Genomic DNA, 19128 nt, shown 5'->3' with positions numbered 1-19128 from the left:
TGGGTGTTTGCCGGAGGCTCTGGGTTGGTTGTTAATGCCTGTGACGTCTTTGTGTGTGTGCACGCAGGAGAAGTACTGTTACACCTGTCCTGACATCGTCAAGGAATTTGCCAAGTACGACCTGGATCCCGGGAGCTGGATGAAGCAGTACACAGGCATCAAGGCCATCAGCCAGAGGAAGTTCCTGGTGGATGTGAGCTACGAGCGGTTCCTGGGCCCCGAGATTTCCTTCCGCCCCGCGGTGAGGTGCTGGCCTGCGGTGGTGAAGCACACCGTGTGTGGGAATGCTGCCACCTCGTGTGTAAAGCTGGTGCCGTCACTGAGCCGGCTGACTGACAGCCGTGAGCACAGGCCCTGTGTGACCGACTGCGCCCCTTGCTGCACAGGTTTGGTTATCTGCAGTAGGAGCCATTGATTACGCCGTGAGTGGCTAGGAGGAAGTTTGAAGGGCAGTGGGGGTAATGGAATTGAAATGAATCGCTCACTGATATAAAAATGAGTTGCCTCTGTATCAGAGGGGATGATGTACCGTTCCCTTTCCATCCGAATTCCCTTTCTAACCAGGATACCTGCTGCCGTGTCCCCGCTGACGCTTAGTCAAGGCTTGTGCCTGAGGGCTGTCTGTCAGAATCACAGCTGTCGCCTTGTAGCTGGGAGTCACAAATTACGACTTTTTTGGAAGCGGTAATTAAGGGGCAGCATTTTATTATTTATTTATTTTTTTACAAGTTTTTTTTTTTTTTTTTTTAAATATTTTTGATTTTTTACAGAGAGGAAGGGGGAGAGAGAGAGAGAGAGAGAGAGAAAGAGAGAGAGAGAGAGAGCGAGCTAGAAACGTCAATGAGAGAGAAACATTGACCAGCTGCCCCTTGCACAGCCCCCTACTGGGGATGTGCCCGCAACCAACGTACATGCCCCTGACCAGAATCGAGCCTGGGATTTTTCAGTCTGCAGACTGACGCTCTACCACTGAGCCAAACCGGTTTCGGCAAGGGGCAGCATTTTAAAGTTTAAATAAAATGCACTTAAAATATTTCAGTATATTTTCCTGCCTGATTCAGTTTGTGTTTAATAGGTAGATTGCAGACTGCTACTTGTTTTTCAGATGTGCATAGAACTATTTTGTACTGGGACCTGGCACAAAACGTGTCCAGTACTGTAATCTAATAACACCACACTCCTCCCCTCCTGCCCTCGATATCAGTGATTGGAATAGACATGAAGCCGCCGTGTCCAGGGAGCAGCGGGGAGCAGCTGATGTGACCTCCTCCCAGCACTATGCACATTGAGGCTTTCCTTTGACTTTTAAAACATGTTTCAAACGGAATGTCCGTGCTCTTTCCTCAGATTAAATCCCCTAAGGTAAATAAGATAAAAAAAGTTTTGGTTAATACTCAGCCACAGCTATTTTCCCATTGATGTTTTAGAGAGTGGAAAGAAGGGGCCGAGACACAGAGAGAGAAACATTGATGTGAGAGAGACACAATGATCGGTTGCCTCCTGCATGGACCCAGGGCGGGGGATTGGACCTGCAAACGAGATATGTGCCCTTGACTGGAATTTAACCTGGACTTTTCAGTCTGCAGGCCATCACACACCGGCCAGGGCATTGTCACATTAAAAAAAAATATCCTCACCCAAGGATTTGTTTTTCATTGACTCTAGAGAGAGAGAGGAAAGGAGAGGGAGGGAGGAAGGGAAGGAAGGGGGAGAAAGAGGGGGAGAGAAGGGGAGAGAGAGAGAGAGAGAGAGGCACAGAGAGAGACATCAGTGTGAGAGAGAAACATTGATTGGTTGCTTCCTGTACGTGTCCTGACTGGGGATCAAACCTACAACTTGGCTTGTGCCCTGACCGGGAATTGAACTGATGACCCTTTGGTGCATGGGAGGACATGCCAACCAACTGGCCAGGGCAGTCGTTACATTTTGAAGCCACCATACAGTGACCTTTCATTGACTATGTTTTTTTATTTTTTGTATCTTGGATAATTTTTTCATAAGTTAGTATTCATAAGTGATGTACTCATTACATATTCATAGTGTGTCATTATTTCACATACATCATGGACATGCTTTTTACAGTGTCTTATCACACGTTTCACTGTATTTGTGATGCAGGGCTGGTCTGCTTTTGTTACCATTTCATATTTTTCCTTCATTAAACCCCACATTTCATCTCTTGAGAGGACGTATGTCGTCATCAGTCCGTGCACACAGTCACATGAGATTCACTTGACGTGTTGTTCATTCCCATGTGAAGTGCTTAAAGGTATAGTAAATTCTGTATTTGTTCAAGTTACTTTTTAAAAAGTGTTCTTGTTTTGTCCTATTGAGAGCAATGTGTAATGTTTCTTCTGCATTTATATAAAACATAGTTTGCCAACCCGGATTTTATGGAGTCCATCTCGGATGTTGTTGACGAAGTGATACAGAACTGTCCCAACCATGTACGTCGTCTGCTCTACAAGGTAGGAGCTGCTGGGGGAGGGCTCCGAGCTCACTCCACAGCGCAGGCCCGCGTCCTCAGAGCAGTCATTAACGCCTTTCCTGTTCCACCTCCTGCCTCACAGGGCTTGGTAAAGGCCAGTGTAATGCAGATTTTTTTCTTGGAGTGGGGAGGGCTTAGCTGTTTGGAAGAATGACCCAGTAAACCGGAAGTATTACTTTAACTGTTCTATGTCTTTTATTCTCACCTGGCAAGCTATGCTATTTTAAATTGGACCCTTTTAACTATATGTATTGATTGAAAGAGAAAAGCGAAACTTCCTCTCTAATTTCCATGAATTCTACTGGTTTTGTTTGATGCGTGTTTAGGTTCAGTGCCAATGTGGTGTTGCCAGAAGAAGATAGAGCCTGAAATGAAACAACCAACTAGAAAATGCTCATGTAATATTTTTCCCCAAATTCTTTGGAGGGACTTTTGAACTTGAGAAAATGCTAATCCATGTAGTTACAGAATAAAAGGAAATATTGCTGACCGCCAAATATTGAGAGCAGAAAGGGATGGTCAGTTAGCCTTGGTTAACCTTCGATTGACCTCTGCATGAGGGGGTCATGCTCTCCCACCTCAGGACTGCATCTTCCCTTTCTCAGATCAAGGCAGCCGAGTTTTACAGAAACATCTTCTCATCTGTAATGGGTGGGAAACCTTTTTTTCTGCCCAGGGCCATTTGGATATTTATAACATCATTCAAGAGTCATAAAATTATCAACTTAAAACTCAGCCTATTATATTTGGTCAAACATTTAATTAACTCACCCCTAATGCTTGGCAGGACCAGACCAACTGATTTTGCTGGCCTTATGTGGCCTGTGGGCCGGACGTTCCCCACCCCTGATCTATAAGATGGAATACAGCCTTTAAAAAGAAATAGGCAAATCAGTGAAAATAGGTAAATCAGTGTAAATGCAAATGAAAAGATGTGAGAATATACTGATAGCTAGAAAAGCATGTTGTAAAATTTGCACATAGTATTGGGTCGGCAACTAAGTACTTGGGGATTTTTTAAAGAAAATCAAAGACAATTTTTTCATGGAACTAAATAACTTTATTCTGTAATGTATTGCCCATTTTGATCAATGACCTTTTGCCATCTTTCAGGCAGCATCATAATCCCACGTTCAAAAAACTTCTGGTTTTTATTAGCAAAAAACTGAATCAGGTACGATTTGACATCATCATCATTATTGAAAATTTTTACCATTCAAGGAGTATTTGTAAAGATCGAAACAAAAAGTAATCAGATGGTGCAAGGTCAGGACTATATGGTGGATGTGGCAAAACATCCCAACCAAGCTCCATTAATTTTTGCCGAGTGACCAAAGATGTGTTTGGCCTTGCATTGTCATGATGGAATACAACACCTTTTGGATTTGTCAATTCGGGCCGCTTTTCTTCAACTGCATTGTTTAATTTCGTTAGTTGTTCATGTAGACATCAGAATTGATCGTTCGGTTGGGTGGGCTAAGAGTTCAAAGTAGACAATTCCTTTGTAATCCCACCAAACTGATAACAAAACCTTCTTTTGATGAATATCAGCTTTTGATGTTGTTTGAGTTGGTTCACCTGGCCTGCTCCACGATCTTTTCCGCTCTTGATATTGTTGTAAACAAACCCATTTTTCATCGCCAGTTATCAGTCGTTTTAAAACTGGATCATTTTCATTACGTTTCTTTAGCAAATCGCAGCTGCTATGCGTTGCGTTAACTGTGATTCTTTCAGTTCGTGAGGAACCCATGTATCGAGTGTTTTGAACATAGCCAAGTTGTTTAAGTGATTTTCAATGCATGTATGTGATACATGAAGCTTCTCTGCAATCTTCACGTGTTTGTACTGTGACAGTCCGAATTGATTATTGCTTTGATTAGGGCGTCATCAACTTCAACTGGACGACCAGAGCGTTTTTCATCTTTGAGTGAAAAATCACCAGACGAAATTTGGCAAACCAATTTGACACTGCCGTTCTTTTAAGGCTTCGTCACCATAAACAGCACACAACTTTTTATGAGCTTGCAATGCGTTTTTCCCTTGTGGAAATAAAAAAGCAAAATATGACGAAAATGTTCCTTTTGATTTTCATTTTTCAACAAACGCCAAACGAAAACTACAAAACAGATCAAAAACTTTTTCACTGATTAACAGCTGAATAGCCAACTACCAAATAACAAAATGTGTTTTACATTTGTACTACGTCTGCAAACCTAAAAATTCAACTGAAGCCATATGTGTGTGAACCCGCAATTACTTAGCTGCCGACCCAATATTTCACTTTATATAGAAATATAGTTTGCATATCTATAGAGGGAAAGGTTCTGAATGATATATGCTAAACTTTTTTTGATTATATCAATTCTTTGATTTTTTTAGTCCTTTTCATTTTCATCCATCCCTGCAGCCCCCTCCCATCCGGCAACTGTTAAAGTATTCCTGTATCTATGAGTTTGTTTCTTTTCTGCTTATTTGTTTGTTTTATTTTTTTTAGATTCCACATATAAGTGAAATCATATGGCCTTTGTCTTTCTCTGTCTATGTCACTTAGCATAATACCCTCTAGGTCCATCACTGTCACCGCAGATGGTAACATTTTGTTCTTTTTTATGGCCGAGTCACATTTTAATGTATATATGCACTACTTCTTTATTCTTTCATTTATTGATGGACACTTAGGTTTCTCCCATCTCTTTGTGGTTATTGTAAATAATGCTACATTGAACATATGAACACATGTTTTTGGATTTAGTGTTTTGGGTTTCTTTGGATAAATTCCCAGAAGTAGAATTACTGGTTCCATCTTTGTCTCTTGTTATATAGCCTTTGTTTTAGTCTATTTTGTCTGGTGTAAGTATTGCTACCCAGCTTTTGTTTGTTTCCATTTTCTTGAAATAATTTTTCCATCCCTTTTAGTTGGATCTGAAATGGATCTCTTATAGACATCATATGTATGGGTTTTGTTTTCTTATCCAGTCAGCCTCCATATATCGTTTGATTGGAGCACTTAATCCATTTGCTTTTAAAGTAATTGTTGATAGACATGAATTTGTTGTCATTTTATTATTCATATGTTTGGTGTTTTTTTCTTATTCTTAAAGAAGACCTGTTAACATTTCTTATAATACTGGTTCTGTGTTGAGAAACTCCTTTAGTTTTTTTTTTTGTCTGGGAAGCTCTTTATCTGTTCTTCAATTTTCAATGATAGCTTTGCTGGGTAGAGTGGTTTTGGTATTCATCACTTTGAATATTTCTTGCCAATTCTTTCTGGGCTGCAAAGTTTCTGTTGGGAAATCAGCTGACAGTCATATGGGCACTCCCTTGTATGTAACTAACTGCTTTTCTCTTGCTGCTTTTAAGTTTATTTCTTTGTCTTTAACCTTTGGCATTTTAATTAGGATGTCTTGGTGTGGGCCTCAATGCGTTCATCTTGTTGTTTGGGACTCTGTGCTTCCTGGACTTGTCTTTCTTTTACCAGGTTGGGGAGTTTTTATCACTTTTTTTCACAAAGGGTTTTAGTTACTGCTCTTCTTCTTGCACCCCTATGATGGGAATGTTGGTTGCTTGAAGTTATCCCAGAAGCTTTTTGTACTATCCTAATTTTTTTAAATTCTTTTTTCTTTTGCTGTTATAATTGAGTGTTTCCTGCTTCCTTATCTCCCAAACCGCTGATTTGATCCTCTGGTTCATCTGTTCCACCTTTGATCCCCAGTCTCGATGTGGCTTCTTCTTTATATTCTTAGTTATAGGACTTCTGTTCAGCTAGATTTCAGGCGGTTCTCAATTATGGTTGTTCTGTAGTTTAGTTGCAATTTTGAGGTGGTTGTGGGAGGATGTGAGTACCACCTTTACCTATGCCACCATCTTGAACACATTCTTCATATGCCAGCCTCTTAACTAAAATGTCTTTGGGGGTGGTAGATGGACAACTTTTACTTTTTGTCTTTTAAAATAGTTTGAAGTTTTATAGTTAAAAAGTGTTATTTTTATTACTGGAAATTTTTTTTCTATATAGATAACTCTTTATGGGTGAAAATAATTATAATTCTCTATTTATTGCATATCCTTGAATGTCCTCCAATAAAATCCACAAGAAGGGCAAACTGAAGACAGACTGGATATTGAGATTCAGTGAAACAGTCCATCTTGTTCTCCCCACTTCTTATTTTTTTTAAAAAAATATAATTTATTGTTTTTGCCTAAAAAAAAACAAAAAAAAACCCTTCCATTTTGTACAAGCCCTCTGAGTGCCCTTCTAGTTACTACATGAATCTATAATAATAAAAGTGTAATATGCTAATTAGACCAGACAGCCTTCTGGAGGAAGCCAGGGCTGGGTGGGAAGCCGGGTCCCGGGTGCCGGAGGGAAACCTGTGGCAGCTGCAGGGGGGAAGGAAGGCCTACTGTTGCATGGATTTCATGCATCAGGCCTCTAGTTGTTTAATAAAGCCTGTTAGATCAAATTAAAAAAAAATAAATATAATTTATTGATTTTGTACAGAGAGGGAGAGAGATAGAGAGTTAGAAACATCGATGAGAGAGAGTCATCGATCAGCTGCCTCTTGCACACCCCCTCCTGGGGATATGCCCGCAACCAAGGTACATACTCTTGACCGGAATCGAACCCGGGACCCTTCAGTCCCCAAGCCGACGCTCTATCCATTGAGCCAAACCGGTCTCGGCTCTCCTCACTTCTTAAATCTCAGCTTTAGCTGAGTCTTCTGGTCCGTGAGAGCGAGGAACAGGTGGCCTCTGGGTCTTCTTGTCCATGAGAGCAGGAGCAGGAATCCGGGGTCTTCCCTCTGTCCTGCTGGACATGGACTTCTGTCAGTGGCTACTAGTTGCTCCTGATGGGGTGAGGGTTTTCTCCTGGGACAGGCAGGTGGATGGGCTTCCTCCTCCCAGTGGGTGTGAGCTTGTCATGGGAAGAACCTCGCCTGAACTTCAGTGACGTGCACAGGTGTACGGGTCGGTGGGTTTTTAGAGTTTGGAACCCTCTTCCGGTGGGAGACACCTTCCTGCAGAACACACTGCCCTCTGCTCTGTCCTAGGCCTGCCCTTCCTCTCCTGTCGCTCTGGAACTGTCGTTCCTTTCCCGCTACTGATGTTGTTCCTGCCGGGCCCGCTCTCATCCGTGGCACAGGTACCTGCCTGGGCTTACAAGCGCTCAGTGGTCTGGATAGCATGGCCCAGTGGTTGAGCATCGACCTATGAACCAGGAAGTCATGGCTCGATTCTCGATCAAGGCACATGCCCAGGTTGCTGGCTCTACCCCCAGTGGCGTGTGTGTGTGTGTGTGTGTGTGTGTGTGTGCGCGCGTGCACGCGCGTGTGCAGGAGGCAGCAAATCAAGGATTCTTCCTCATCATTGATGTTTCTGTCTGTCTTTCTCTCCCTTACTCTCTGAAATCAATAAAAAAGCATCAAAACAAAACAAAACAAAACAAAGACAAAGCACTCAGTGAACTGGGGAGGAAGCATGGTCCAGAGCCAAAAGAAGTTATGAAGTCAAGGGGGCTGAGCCCTGCTGAGCTTTGACCAGACAGGTGAGGGACCCTCCATGAGAGCAGGCTCTGGTTCCGGCCCCTGTCACCCGCACTGCCCGGTGGTCCCCACAGCCTCTTGTGGCAGCTGTGATGTCTGAATTGGCTGTAGTGGGACCCCAGAAACCCAGCAGGAGGGAGTTCTGAACCAGCGCCTTGGTGCCTGAGGGCCTGCTGTTTGGGAGACCGGTCCGGACCCCTGGTGCAGGTCCTCGGTGGGGGAGTTGGAGGAGGCTCATTGGGCCCCGTGGTGGCAGCTGGTCCTCGATGTGAGTTAGCACCTTGCTCAGGCTGATGGTGGAGGGGTGAGAATGAAAGGTGGCTTTGAAACTTCAGAATCTTGAGAAAAGCAGAAGTTTGTTCTTCGGAAGAAAGTAGTCATACCCTAATTTTTATTTCAGTCTGGCCTGTGGATAAGAAGGCTGGCTGTACAGCCTCTTTGTAGGGAGGTTGGGGCCTCAGGGGCTCACGTGTGAGAGGCCTATGCTGTCCCCAAAGGCCAAGACATTGCCAGGAGCAGGTGCTGCTTGAGCCCTGGCTGCCGTGGGCATCACCCTCAGGAGTGTCAGAGTGGACACATGCCTGGTCCCACCCCCAGGGAAGCTGTTGTGGTCGGGCTCAGCCTGGGCTGGGTGTTAGGAGCGTCTGGGTGACTGTGATGTGCAGCTAAACCTGCAGCGCTGTAGCAGCTGGCTTCGTCTCCATGTTCAGTCGCTTTTGTGCTGTACTTGTGGGCAGGGCTGGTTTTGAGTTGCTTTGTTATGAAACTGCATGTCTTCATTCCTGAGTTCTGGTCCTCAGATATCCGAGCTCCGGACAGACCACAACACGATCATAGTCAAAGCAGGGGACTTAAGTGTGTAGGAGAGAGGGTTCTTGTCCTCTAGACCTTAAAAAAAAAAGCTAAAAATAATCTACACTAATAACAGAGAAATATGCAAATTGACTGTACCTTCATGACACCCACCAGCCAATCAGGAGTGAGTATGCAAGTTAACCCCACAAAATGGCAGGTTAATTTGCATACACAGGCGCCGAGTCATTGCCATTGCGACAATGCAGGCATTCTGCACCGATCCAGCTGCTCTGGGCCTCTGGGCAGCGTGGGAAGGTGGAAAGGCGGCTCCGGGCCTAAGCAAAGGCAGAAAGGCAGCTTCTGGCTGGAGCAAAGGTGGTCTCGGAAGCCAGGGGAAGGAAGGGCCATTCTTGCATGAATCTTCGTGCATCAGGCCTCCAGTACTGAAATAATTCTAATGGGAAACACCGCAGGCCACATGTCACTCAAACGAACCATGCAAAGTGTGGTAATCGAGAGAAGGGGCAGACTGAGCTGAGTCTTGAGGGGTTGGCCTGCAGAGCGGGGAGGGGCTTGGGCCAGGGGGTGGGGCCTTAACTCAGACAGAGCAGGTGAGCAGGAAGTCTGTTCTGCTGGAGCCAGGCATGGAAGGTATGGAAACCACTGGGAGGCAGGCCAAGAGCTGTTTAAAATTCTTTTTCGTTATATTTGTCAAGCACATGTAAATACATTTTTTAAAGCTTTCTGTGGGTTATTTTATTTTTTAAAATTTTATTTTATTGTTTATGTAATTATACTTTGAAATAGCTTAAGGGATGGCTTTTCTATAACAAAATTGCTTGAATTGGATATATAATTATGCTCAGGCCTTTTAAATCAGAGAATCAGGTGGCAAAGTAAAGGAGATAATATATATAACTTTTTATTCTTCATGTTGAATGAGTTCAAATATCTTTAATATTTCAGAGAGAAAAGTACATATTTTAAGATATCATTGGGGGTTTTCAACTCTTTTCAAAATAGGCCTTTTATTTGGTGAAGGCCTGACTGGAGACTGACGGGGGAACAGTAGAGATGCTGCGCTGGGTGGGTGGAGGACAGAAGGGCTGGGTGTGTGCACCAGCCACCGCCTCCTGTGCCCAGCATTCCTCGGTGCTTCCTGTGGAGCCCCACGCCCAGCAGGACTGTGTTTCCGGGGAGGAAGATGGTGACGTGCTGCGAGGAGAAGGTCATTGTAGGGAGTGGTGCCGTTGCACTGACCACGCTGAACAAATGTTCCTGAGCACCTGCCAGGCCACCTCCCGCTGGGGCAGGGACAGCACCCACACGGAGTGCGTGTGGGGCAGGCGCTGGGGACTGCAGGTGGCGCCGCCTCGGCCTGCGCAGGGCGTCGACCTGTGCCGATAGTGATGCAGCGTTTGTGCGTTCACTGTGTCGTCATGATCATACGTGCATTGAGCCCTCAGAATGGGGCCAGGGTGACTCGGGACAGCTTGTGAAATTGTGTTTAAATTTATTTTTTAAATTTTATTTAAAAAAACTTAAAAACATTTTTTTTTTAATTTAAAAATCATTTAGATTGATTTTTAGAGATAAAGAAACAGAAACATCAGTTTGTTGTTTTGCTTATTTATGCATTCATTGGTTCTTTTTTTTTTGTTAACTCTCATCTGAGGATATTTTTTCCATTGATTTTTAGAGGGAGTAGAGGATAGAGAGATTGAGAGAAAGAGAGAGAAACATGAATGGGAGAGAGGCACATTGATTGGTTGCCTCCTGCACACGCTGTGACTAGGCCCAGGATTGAACCTGTAACCCAGGTACTTACGCTTCACTGGGACTCAAACTCGAGACCCTTCGGCATGCAGGCTGACCCTCTAATCACTGAGCCACATGGCCAGGGTACTGGTTGATCGAACTTGCAAACGTGGTGCCTGGAGGTGATGTTCCAACTAACTGAGCTGCCTGGCCAGGGCTGTTTGCATCGGAGCCCAAGTGGCCATGTGTGGCCATTGGCCCCGGGGACAGCTCAGACCCACTGAGCCCTGGCCAAAGGGAATGCCCTGTGTCCACCCCTGGGTGGCGGAGAGGAGCATGTGGGTCTGGAGGAGTATGGCCTCTGCAGGCCTTTACTGTGGGCATGGCGGGTGGGGCCTGGGCTGTGTGCACCGGGGGGCGGGGGGGGGGGGTGCTGGCAGCTGCGTGTGCTAAGTGGGTGCACTGGGGGGCCTTACGTGGAGGCGGGTTTTACCACACGGAGCGCATTGGGTTTTGCAGGGAGGTGACTTATCCCACCTACGGCTGGGAAAGCGTGAGCTGCACCCCAGGGGTGGGTGGGAGCCCGAGGGGCAGGAGCAAGAGTGGTGGGCGGCCCGGGACGATGCCCACGAGGGAGGCGCGGACTCGCAGGAAGACGCGGAGAGGCCGGGCAGTGTGTGATGGGTTGATGGGAAATCCAGGGTTCTCACATGCTCACCTTGGAGGGCGTCACTAACTAGGCCGTGCGGAGAAGGAGCCGTGGAGGATTGGGTGCTAGGTCTGGTCATGGGAGGGGTAGGAGGAAGGTCTGGGTCCTCGTGCCGCAGGAGGAGGGCTGCGGTGCTGTCACAGGGACAGGACAGGAAGGCCCGGTTGTACGACGGCAGAGGAGAGGCTGTCAGTGGGCTCTCCAGAGACACAGCGGCAGAGGTGGTTGCACCGTCTCCATCTCCTCCCTCCGCGGCCTCCATGTCTGTGTCAGGGTTAGCACGCCCTGGCCTGCGTCCCCTGGTCAGTCCTGAATCAGGGCAGGCGGCTGCGGGACTGGGCGGAGCGGACTGCAGTCTGAGGCCCGTCCCTTCGCTCGGGGATGAGGCCCACGGACGCACGGAGGGACACTCCCGCTCACCACATCGACAGGAGCCCCCAGCCCGGCGCCGTGCCAGTTAGATTGGGTGCCACAGGCAGGCCACGCTGGCGTGTAAAGTGAACCGTCACAGAGGAAGAAAGAGAGAGAACTGCAGAAGCCACTGGAAGGTTGTTGGCAGCCCACCTGGTGTTGCTGAGAGGTCACCAGGGGAGCTGAGACCTGGGCGAGGAGGTGAGCGGCCTGTGAGGGGGGTGGCAGAGCCAGGTCCAGCCGGCGGGAGAGGAGCCGTGCAGACAGTCTGGCCCGGCAGCCGGGCCTCCCTGTCTCTAGGGCTCGGCACCACGTCCCAGAAGCACGCTGCTCGGCTTTGCTGAGAGCCGGGCTTCGGGCTCAGTTGGAGAGCGGGAAAGCCTGTCCCCAAAGAGAGAGCCTTTCACAGCACCACAGGCCGCTGCAGGCGCCCGTCTTCCCCGCAGTGTTTGGTCCGCTGGCCGGGGTGGGCGCGGTGCCTGCGGTGAGCGGGAGTACCTGCCACCCTCACTCCTTCGTGGGGTACTGCTGAGCTCATCCCAGACATTGTGCTCCATTCATAAGTATTCCAGAAAGTGTCTCTAACAGATAAGGACGCTGTAAGAAAAACATAAGCGCAGTCTCACGATCACACCTGAAAGTACTGGTAATAATCCCACAGAATTATCCAGTGCCCAGCAGTGTCTTGTCATCGTTTGTTCCCCGGCAGTCTGTGGGCGGGCGGCTCACCCAGGAAACCTCTGCTTTGTCTTCTAGAACGTTGTGCTTTCGGGAGGCTCCACAGTGTTCAGAGACTTTGGGCGGCGGCTGCAGCGAGACTTGAAAAGGGTGGTGGATGCCAGACTGCGACTCAGCCGAGAGCTCAGCGGTGGCAGAGTAAAGGTGGGGATGGGGCGGAAGGGCGTCCGGGGGGCGGAGGGAAGGGCGTGGGGGGGGGGCGGCGGAGGGAAGGGCGTCCGGGGGGCGGTGGAGGGAAGGGTGTCGGGGGCGGAGGGAAGGGTGTCCGGGGCCCTGAGCCAGGCTGGGGGTACGGGCAGAGGTGGATGCTGAGCTCCCTCCCAGTGTGGCACACGGACAGGCGGACAGGCGCGGTGGCTGGCAGCTCCGCTCCGCCCCTGGCCGCGCCGGGCCGTGTCCGGGAGCCGGGCCCTGCACCGAGGCCCCGGTGCCCTGGAGCGGCCGTTCGCAGGGAGACAGTGCCGTGCTCCACGCCTCCGCCCGACGGCACAGCCCGCAGCGGGCCACGCGGGCACGCGGGCGAGGGCGGGGGGGGGGCGAATGGGAGCAAACGGGTGTCATTCTCAGAGCATTTTGGGGACTCAGTGTTACCTGGAATTATTCCTACAAAATAAAACAGCCAATTTGTTCAGTAAATAAACTGAACTGTGTTTGTTGCTTGGATTTTTTGCCTTTTTTTAATCCTCACCGGAGGATATCTTTCTCTTGCTTTTTAGAGGGGGAGGCATATCAATGTGAGAGAGACATACTGATTGGTTGCCTCGCACACCTATCTGACCTGCAACACAGTACTTACGTGCCCTTGACCAGAATTTGAACTCAAGACCTTTTGGTTGGTGGCCTGATGCTCCAGCTGCTGAACCATACCGGCCAGGGCTGATGCCTTATTTTTATTTATTTATTTTTATTTTTTAAAAATACATTTTATTTATTTTTTACAGAGAGGAAGAGAGAGGGATAGAGAGTTAGAAACATCGATGAGAGAGAATCATCCATCAGCAGCCTCTTGCACACCCCCTACTGGAGATGTGCCTGCAACCAAGGTACATGGCCTTGACCAGAATTGAACCTGGGACCCTTCAGTCCGCAGGCTGACACTTTATCCACTGAGCCAAACGGGTTTCGGCGATGCCTACTCTTTAAATGCCCTTAGGGTTCTGAGAGACTTGCCTGCTGTTTCCCCGTGCCACCTGGGCTGGTTGCTGGGCTTGGCAGAGTGTGGGGGGCAGGGGCCTGGTGTGCAGCAGGAGTGGCTGAGACCCTCCTTTCCGAGGCAGCTGTGTCTCAGGAAGGCCAGAGCGGCTGGTGCCCTGTGCCCTGTGCCCTCCCGCAGCCAGGCCGGTGGAGGTGAGGGTGACCCCGCACCGCATGCAGCGCTTCGCCGTGCGGTTCCGCGGCTCCGTGCTCGCCTCCACCGTAGGTCCCTCCCCGGCTCTGCCGCTCCGCGTCCTGAGGGTCAGACCTGTGCCTGCTACACAGTCGCCACCCAGTCCTGCAGACAGACATGCCTCTCCGTCCGCCGGGGCTCGGGGTGACGGCCGTGTGGTCAGTGAACCCACGTGACCTCAGCGCTCTGCGTTAATCCTCGATGCCCTGATGCTCCGAGGCTTAGTGCCTTTCCTCCTCAGCACGGAGCAGCCACAAACCGCGACACCAGCACAGCTCCCAGACAGAGCCGAGGGGTTTCAACCAGGGACCGTGTGGCTGCTCAGGCCGGGAGAGGTGGAGAGGGGCAGGCCTGTCTGGGCGGGGGTGGGGAGGGAGGGAGGATAGGAGGGAGGGTGGGGAGGAGAGGTGGAGGGCAGGCCTATTGGGGGGGGAGGGAGGGTGGTGAGGAGAGGAGAGGGCAGGCCTATTGGCGGGGGAGGGAGGTGGTGAGGAGAGGAGAGGGCAGGCTTGTCTGGGGCGGGAGGGAGGGTGGTGAGGAGAGGAGAGGGCAGGCCTGTTTGGGGCGGGAGGGAGGTGGTGAGGAGAGGAGAGGGCAGGCCTATTGGGGGGGGGAGGGAGGTGGTGAGGAGAGGAGAGGGCAGGCCTATTGGGGGGGGGGAGGGGGGGTGGGGAGGGGGGGAGAGGGCAGGCCTTGGGGGGGGGGAGGGAGGTGGTGAGGAGAGGAGAGGGCAGGCCTATTGGGGGGGGAGGGAGGTGGTGAGGAGAGGAGAGGGCAGGCCTATTGGGGGGGGCAGGGAGGTGGTGAGGAGAGGAGAGGGCAGGCCTGTCTGGGGCGGGAGGGAGGGTGGTGAGGAGAGGAGAGGGCAGGCCTGTCTGGGGCGGGAGGGAGGGTGGTGAGGAGAGGAGAGGGCAGGCCTGTTGAGCGGGGGGGAGGGGGGGGGTGTGAGCTTGCGAGCTGCGTCTGTCCTGGACACTCACGAATCGGGCTGTACAGCCCGGGTTCCTGCAGGCCTGCCACACCAAGAAGGACTACGAGGAGTGCGGCCCCAGCATCTGCTGCCACAGCCTCGTCTTCGGAGTCCTGTCCTAGGGCCAGCCTGGCCCTGGGCCTGTGGTCGCCTTGTGAGCCAGCTGTCTTTCAGACCCTGCGAGGGGCCAGCAGTGATGCGGGTGTTGGGGGTACGAGGCAGCAGCGCAGGTGGAGCCCCCGTGCCTCGTGCCCTCCTGCCTCCCCAACCCGCTCCAGCTGGCTTCTGGGATGCCGGGAGCAGCCTAATGGGCACTGGACTCGCATTAGGAAAACAGCCAGAATGTGGGCAGGCAGCCCCTCCCCTGGGGCATCAGCCTGTCCCGTCTAACTAAAGAGCACTGTACAAATTAACCTTCACTCTGACAGAGATGCGGCACCCATTGCGGCCGGGGCGGGATGCCTGCGTCTGCACCCCAGCTGTGCGGGCCTCTGGCCGGAGACGGAGTGCGGGGCACTGGCAGTGTTGGGGGCCGGGCTGAGGGACCCCCATCCCGTGCACGAATTTTGTGCAGCAGGCTTCTAGTTTTTGTAAATAAAATGTTATGAACTTGAAATACAAATTGAAGTTTGTATTTTCTATCATTTTGCACTCTATTTATTTGGTGCACGTGGCTGGTCCCTGTGTGGGCGGGCGCCGGGACCGGGCCTGGGCGGGTGCTGGTTCCCCGGAGTGTGGCCATCCGTGTCCCCGAGGCACGCCAGAGGGCAGTAGCCACGTGTGTGCTCGGAGCCAGCGCTGGGAGACGTGGACCCGCTCACGTCCTCGTGTGGACCCCTGGCTGGCGCACGGTGGGCGGCGGCGGCCACGGGCCTCGAGGCTTCGCCTCCCTCCCAGCCGGCAGCTCCTCCATGGCCCTGGCTCAGAGGCCGGGCCTCAGCAGTGGTTGCGTTAGAACCTAATGTGCGCATTCTCAGGCCACAGGACTGCTAGGCTTCCCCGTCCCCTCTGAGGTTGTCCTCACGTTTGTCCAGCTCACAGATCCTGAGCAGGGCGCTTGTTCTAGACATGACGCCCTGGCTGGTCCTCGGCACCAGGCGAGTCAGATAAGGCGGGAGGGGGTTGGGGGTCGGGGGGGAGAGAGAGAGAAAGAGAGAGAGAGAGAGAGAGAGAGAGAGAGAGAGAGAGAGAGAGAGAGATACACAACTATTATATAATGAGAGAGAATCATGGGTCGGCTGCCTCCTGCTCGGCCCACACTGGGGATGGAGTCCACAACCTGGGCTTGTGCACTGACTGGGAATCGAATCGTGACCTGCTGGTTCATGGTCGACACTCAACCACTGAGCTATGCTGGCCGGGCAAAGAATTTATTGATCTGAGGGAGAGCGAGCAAAAAGGAGGAAGAGAGAAGCATGGATTTGTTGCTCTGTTTATTGATGCATTCCTTGGCTGCTGCTTGTATGCGCCCTGACGGGGGGTCGAACCCAGCCTTGGTGTATCGGGAGGACGCTGTAGCCACTGAGTTACCCAGCCAGGGCTAATGTTTTGCTTCTTTAAACAGACCTGCCAAGTACTGTCTGTCGAAGGGGCTGGGGTCGGTCACTCAGTAAGAAGGAAGAGTGCCAGTTGCGTTGGTGATCTTAAGGAAATGGCACATGCTTTTTCTCCAGATTGAATTAGATTATAGTGTGACGATGTCAGTAGGTAATATCCACCTTCTACAATAAAATGCCTCCGTGAACAGTTTTCCATAAAAATAACTCAACAAATGCACACTTGAACATTCTAAAATTGTCAGCCAATGGTTTTCAGAACCATTGCGCTGTCTAACGGTGTAGAAAGTTGCTTGGCGCTACCTAACAGATGTAGATGCAAACTCAGCCCCAGGCCAAGAACCTGTCACAGGGACGCCTCCCCTGCCCCCTGGTCGCTGCCCACCCGCGGAGAACCTGGCCACGCGGGAGTCCAGGCATCGCGTCCGCCTTTGGTAAGCTTCTACTCAAGACCACACGGAAGAACATGCCCAGGATTTTGCTCCTACATGTGTGGGGTGTCCAGGACAACTGCACGTGGGAGATGGAGGCTGCTGAAGGGGTGTCATCTGTCCGGGTCTTGGAGGAGGTGTGTGGTGACTCACCCGGCACAGGGGGCTCTGAGGCCCTGGGTGCTCACGGGGACACACCAAGGAGGTGGGCTCTCTCCTGTCCAGCTTCCAGGGGAGGGGATGAGCGGGGAGTGGACCTTGGGGCTGAGGTTTGCCAGCAAGTGTGGGGGCAGGGCAGGTACCTGGTTCTCTGTGGGTGGGTGTGGGTGTGGGTGCCAGGTCCTCTGTGGGTGGGGGGGGGGCGGGTGGGTGCCGGGTTCTCTGTGGGTGGGGGGGTGGGTGCCGGGTTCTCTGTGGGTGGGGGGTGCGGGTGCTGGGTTCTCTGTGGGTGGGGGGGGTGGGTGCCGGGTTCTCTGTGGGTGGGGGGGCGCAGGTGCTGGGTTCTCTGTGGGTGGGGGGGCGGGTGCCGGGTTCTCTGTGGGTGGGGGGGCGGGTGCCGGGTTCTCTGTGGGTGGGGGTGCGGGTGCCGGGTTCTCTGTGGGTGGGGGGGCGCAGGTGCTGGGATCTCTGTGGGTGGGGGGGGCGGGAGCCGGGATCTCTGTAGGTGGGGGGGCGGGAGCCGGGTTCTCTGTGGGTGGGGGGGGCGGGTGCCAGGTTCTCTGTGGATGGGGGGGGCGGGTGCCGGGTTCTCTGTGGGTGGGTGGGGGCGGGTGCCGGGTTCTCTGGGTGAAGCCAGGAGGGTGGGGAGGACAGGGAGTGAGAGGCTGAGAGTGGAGGGTCCCAGGACTGGAGGTTCAAGCCTCAAGTTGGGGAGACTAGTCACAGAGACAAGCCCTTCTCAGCGATCACAGCGTCACCAAGGTGGGCACCCGGCAGAGGTTGAATTTGCTGGAAACTGGAGAATTCAGGGCGTTGGGCAGATGGTCCAGTTGGGGGCGGGCACCATCTGGGTGGAGGGGCCTTGGCGATGAGAGCAGAACTGTGGTCGCAGCACAGCCGGCGGCCAGCCCTGAGCATCGCCTGTGCGGAGCTCACCGGGGCCTTGTGTGAGCTGGGCTCCCTGTGACGGGTGCTGCTGTGACCCCGTTTCCAGGGAGACACTCGGCACACGGGGAGGGGTGAGGCACTGCCTGGTGTCCATGTGCTCGTCCCCAGGCTGGAGAAGCAGGTGGGTGACAGCCTGGAGTGGCGGGCGGTGGGCGGCGGGCAGAGTGCCGCCCGGACAGTCGGGAATGGCGGAGGAGGAGCTGTGGAAGGCCCTCCCCCACCCACATCTCTGGCATGTGATGTCTTGTAGGGAGCTGCTGCCGATGTTTGTATGTGGAATTATTTTTATTCAAGGTGCTTTGTTCAACATGTGTGTGCCCTGTGATTGACTGCATCGTATGTGATAAGGAAGCAAAGAGTCATCAATCTGAGCATGAGAGCCACAGGGCACAACAAGTGTGCAGTAGGTTCCAGCCGTTATTCTGTTCAAAGCAGCTGTGTCCCGAGAGCCCCACTCATGAAAACTGTCTTAAAAACAGTTTTCAGAGGAGGATCCAAGATGGCTGCTCGGGTAGACACCTAACCGGAGCAGCACACAACAATTTCAATGGAATACAACTAAAATGTAGAGTGGACATCGCCCAGAGCTACAGGTAGTCGACTGACTGAAAATTCTACAACAAGAAGGAAAGAGAAAACCAGAAGGAAAATCAGAGGAGCTGAAAAAAGCCTAAGGTACGGAGACATGCTGCCCGCATGCACGCCCGCAGAGAGGTTGCAGCCGGAGAGGAGGAGAGGGCTGGGTGCTGCCTGGCGTTCCCTAGCAGGAAGGAAATAAAACCCCCAGCCTGGGCTGAACCCCTGAACCGGCAGCGCTGAGCCCCAGTTATGAGCCAGACCCTGGGGACCCAGGCTCCGGCGGGGGAGACGGGGCTGTGAGGCGGAATCCCAAGCGAGCAGCGAAAAGCAGGGCCCCCGGAGTCGTGCGCACTTTGCGCGCAGAGGACTGAATGTTGACTCTGATGCTGGATTACCCTAGCCGGAAGAAACAAAGCCTCCGGCTGCGCTGAGCCTCAGTCCGGACTGCTCTGAACCCCAGTTTTAGGCCAATCCCTGGGGACCCAGGCTCGGGCAGGGGGAGACGGGGCTATGAGGCGGAATCCCAGGGGAGCGGCGAAAAGCGGAGCCCCCAGAGTCGCCCGCACTGCGCGCAGAGGACAGTCTGTTGACTCTGATCCTAGACTCCCCCAGCGGGAAGGAGAAAAAAAAAAAGCTCCAGACTGGAGGAATGCCAC

The 19128-nt window shown here is 51.8% G+C and overlaps 1 protein-coding gene across 9 annotated transcripts in view; it reads left to right on the top strand.

The window, feature by feature from the left end:
* The window catches only part of ACTR3B (actin related protein 3B), a 43525-nt gene extending 28206 nt beyond the window's left edge, over positions 1–15319 (top strand). Inside the window, exons 9-13 of one of the 9 annotated variants that reach the window (XR_004983515.2) lie at positions 68–241; positions 2376–2468; positions 12461–12586; positions 13776–13858; positions 14841–15319. Coding sequence is in view for 5 of the 9 variants with exons in the window: in XM_036412720.2 (XP_036268613.1) it covers positions 68–241; positions 2376–2468; positions 12461–12586; positions 14826–14921 (489 nt within the window). In the remaining 4 variants the exon portion in view is untranslated. Of the gene's footprint in view, positions 1–67; positions 242–2118; positions 2270–2375; positions 2469–10816; positions 10822–12460; positions 12587–13775; positions 13859–14815 lie in introns of those variants that run through there. The other 8 variants (XR_004983514.2, XR_004983516.2, XM_036412735.2 and 5 more) reach the window with 8 other exon arrangements.
* The last annotated feature ends 3809 nt before the right edge of the window (positions 15320–19128 follow it).

Source organism: Pipistrellus kuhlii, unplaced genomic scaffold, assembly GCF_014108245.1.
Source record: "Pipistrellus kuhlii isolate mPipKuh1 unplaced genomic scaffold, mPipKuh1.p scaffold_m20_p_47, whole genome shotgun sequence".
Taxonomy (NCBI): domain Eukaryota; kingdom Metazoa; phylum Chordata; class Mammalia; order Chiroptera; family Vespertilionidae; genus Pipistrellus; species Pipistrellus kuhlii.
This window is presented reverse-complemented; position numbering and strand designations above follow the sequence as displayed.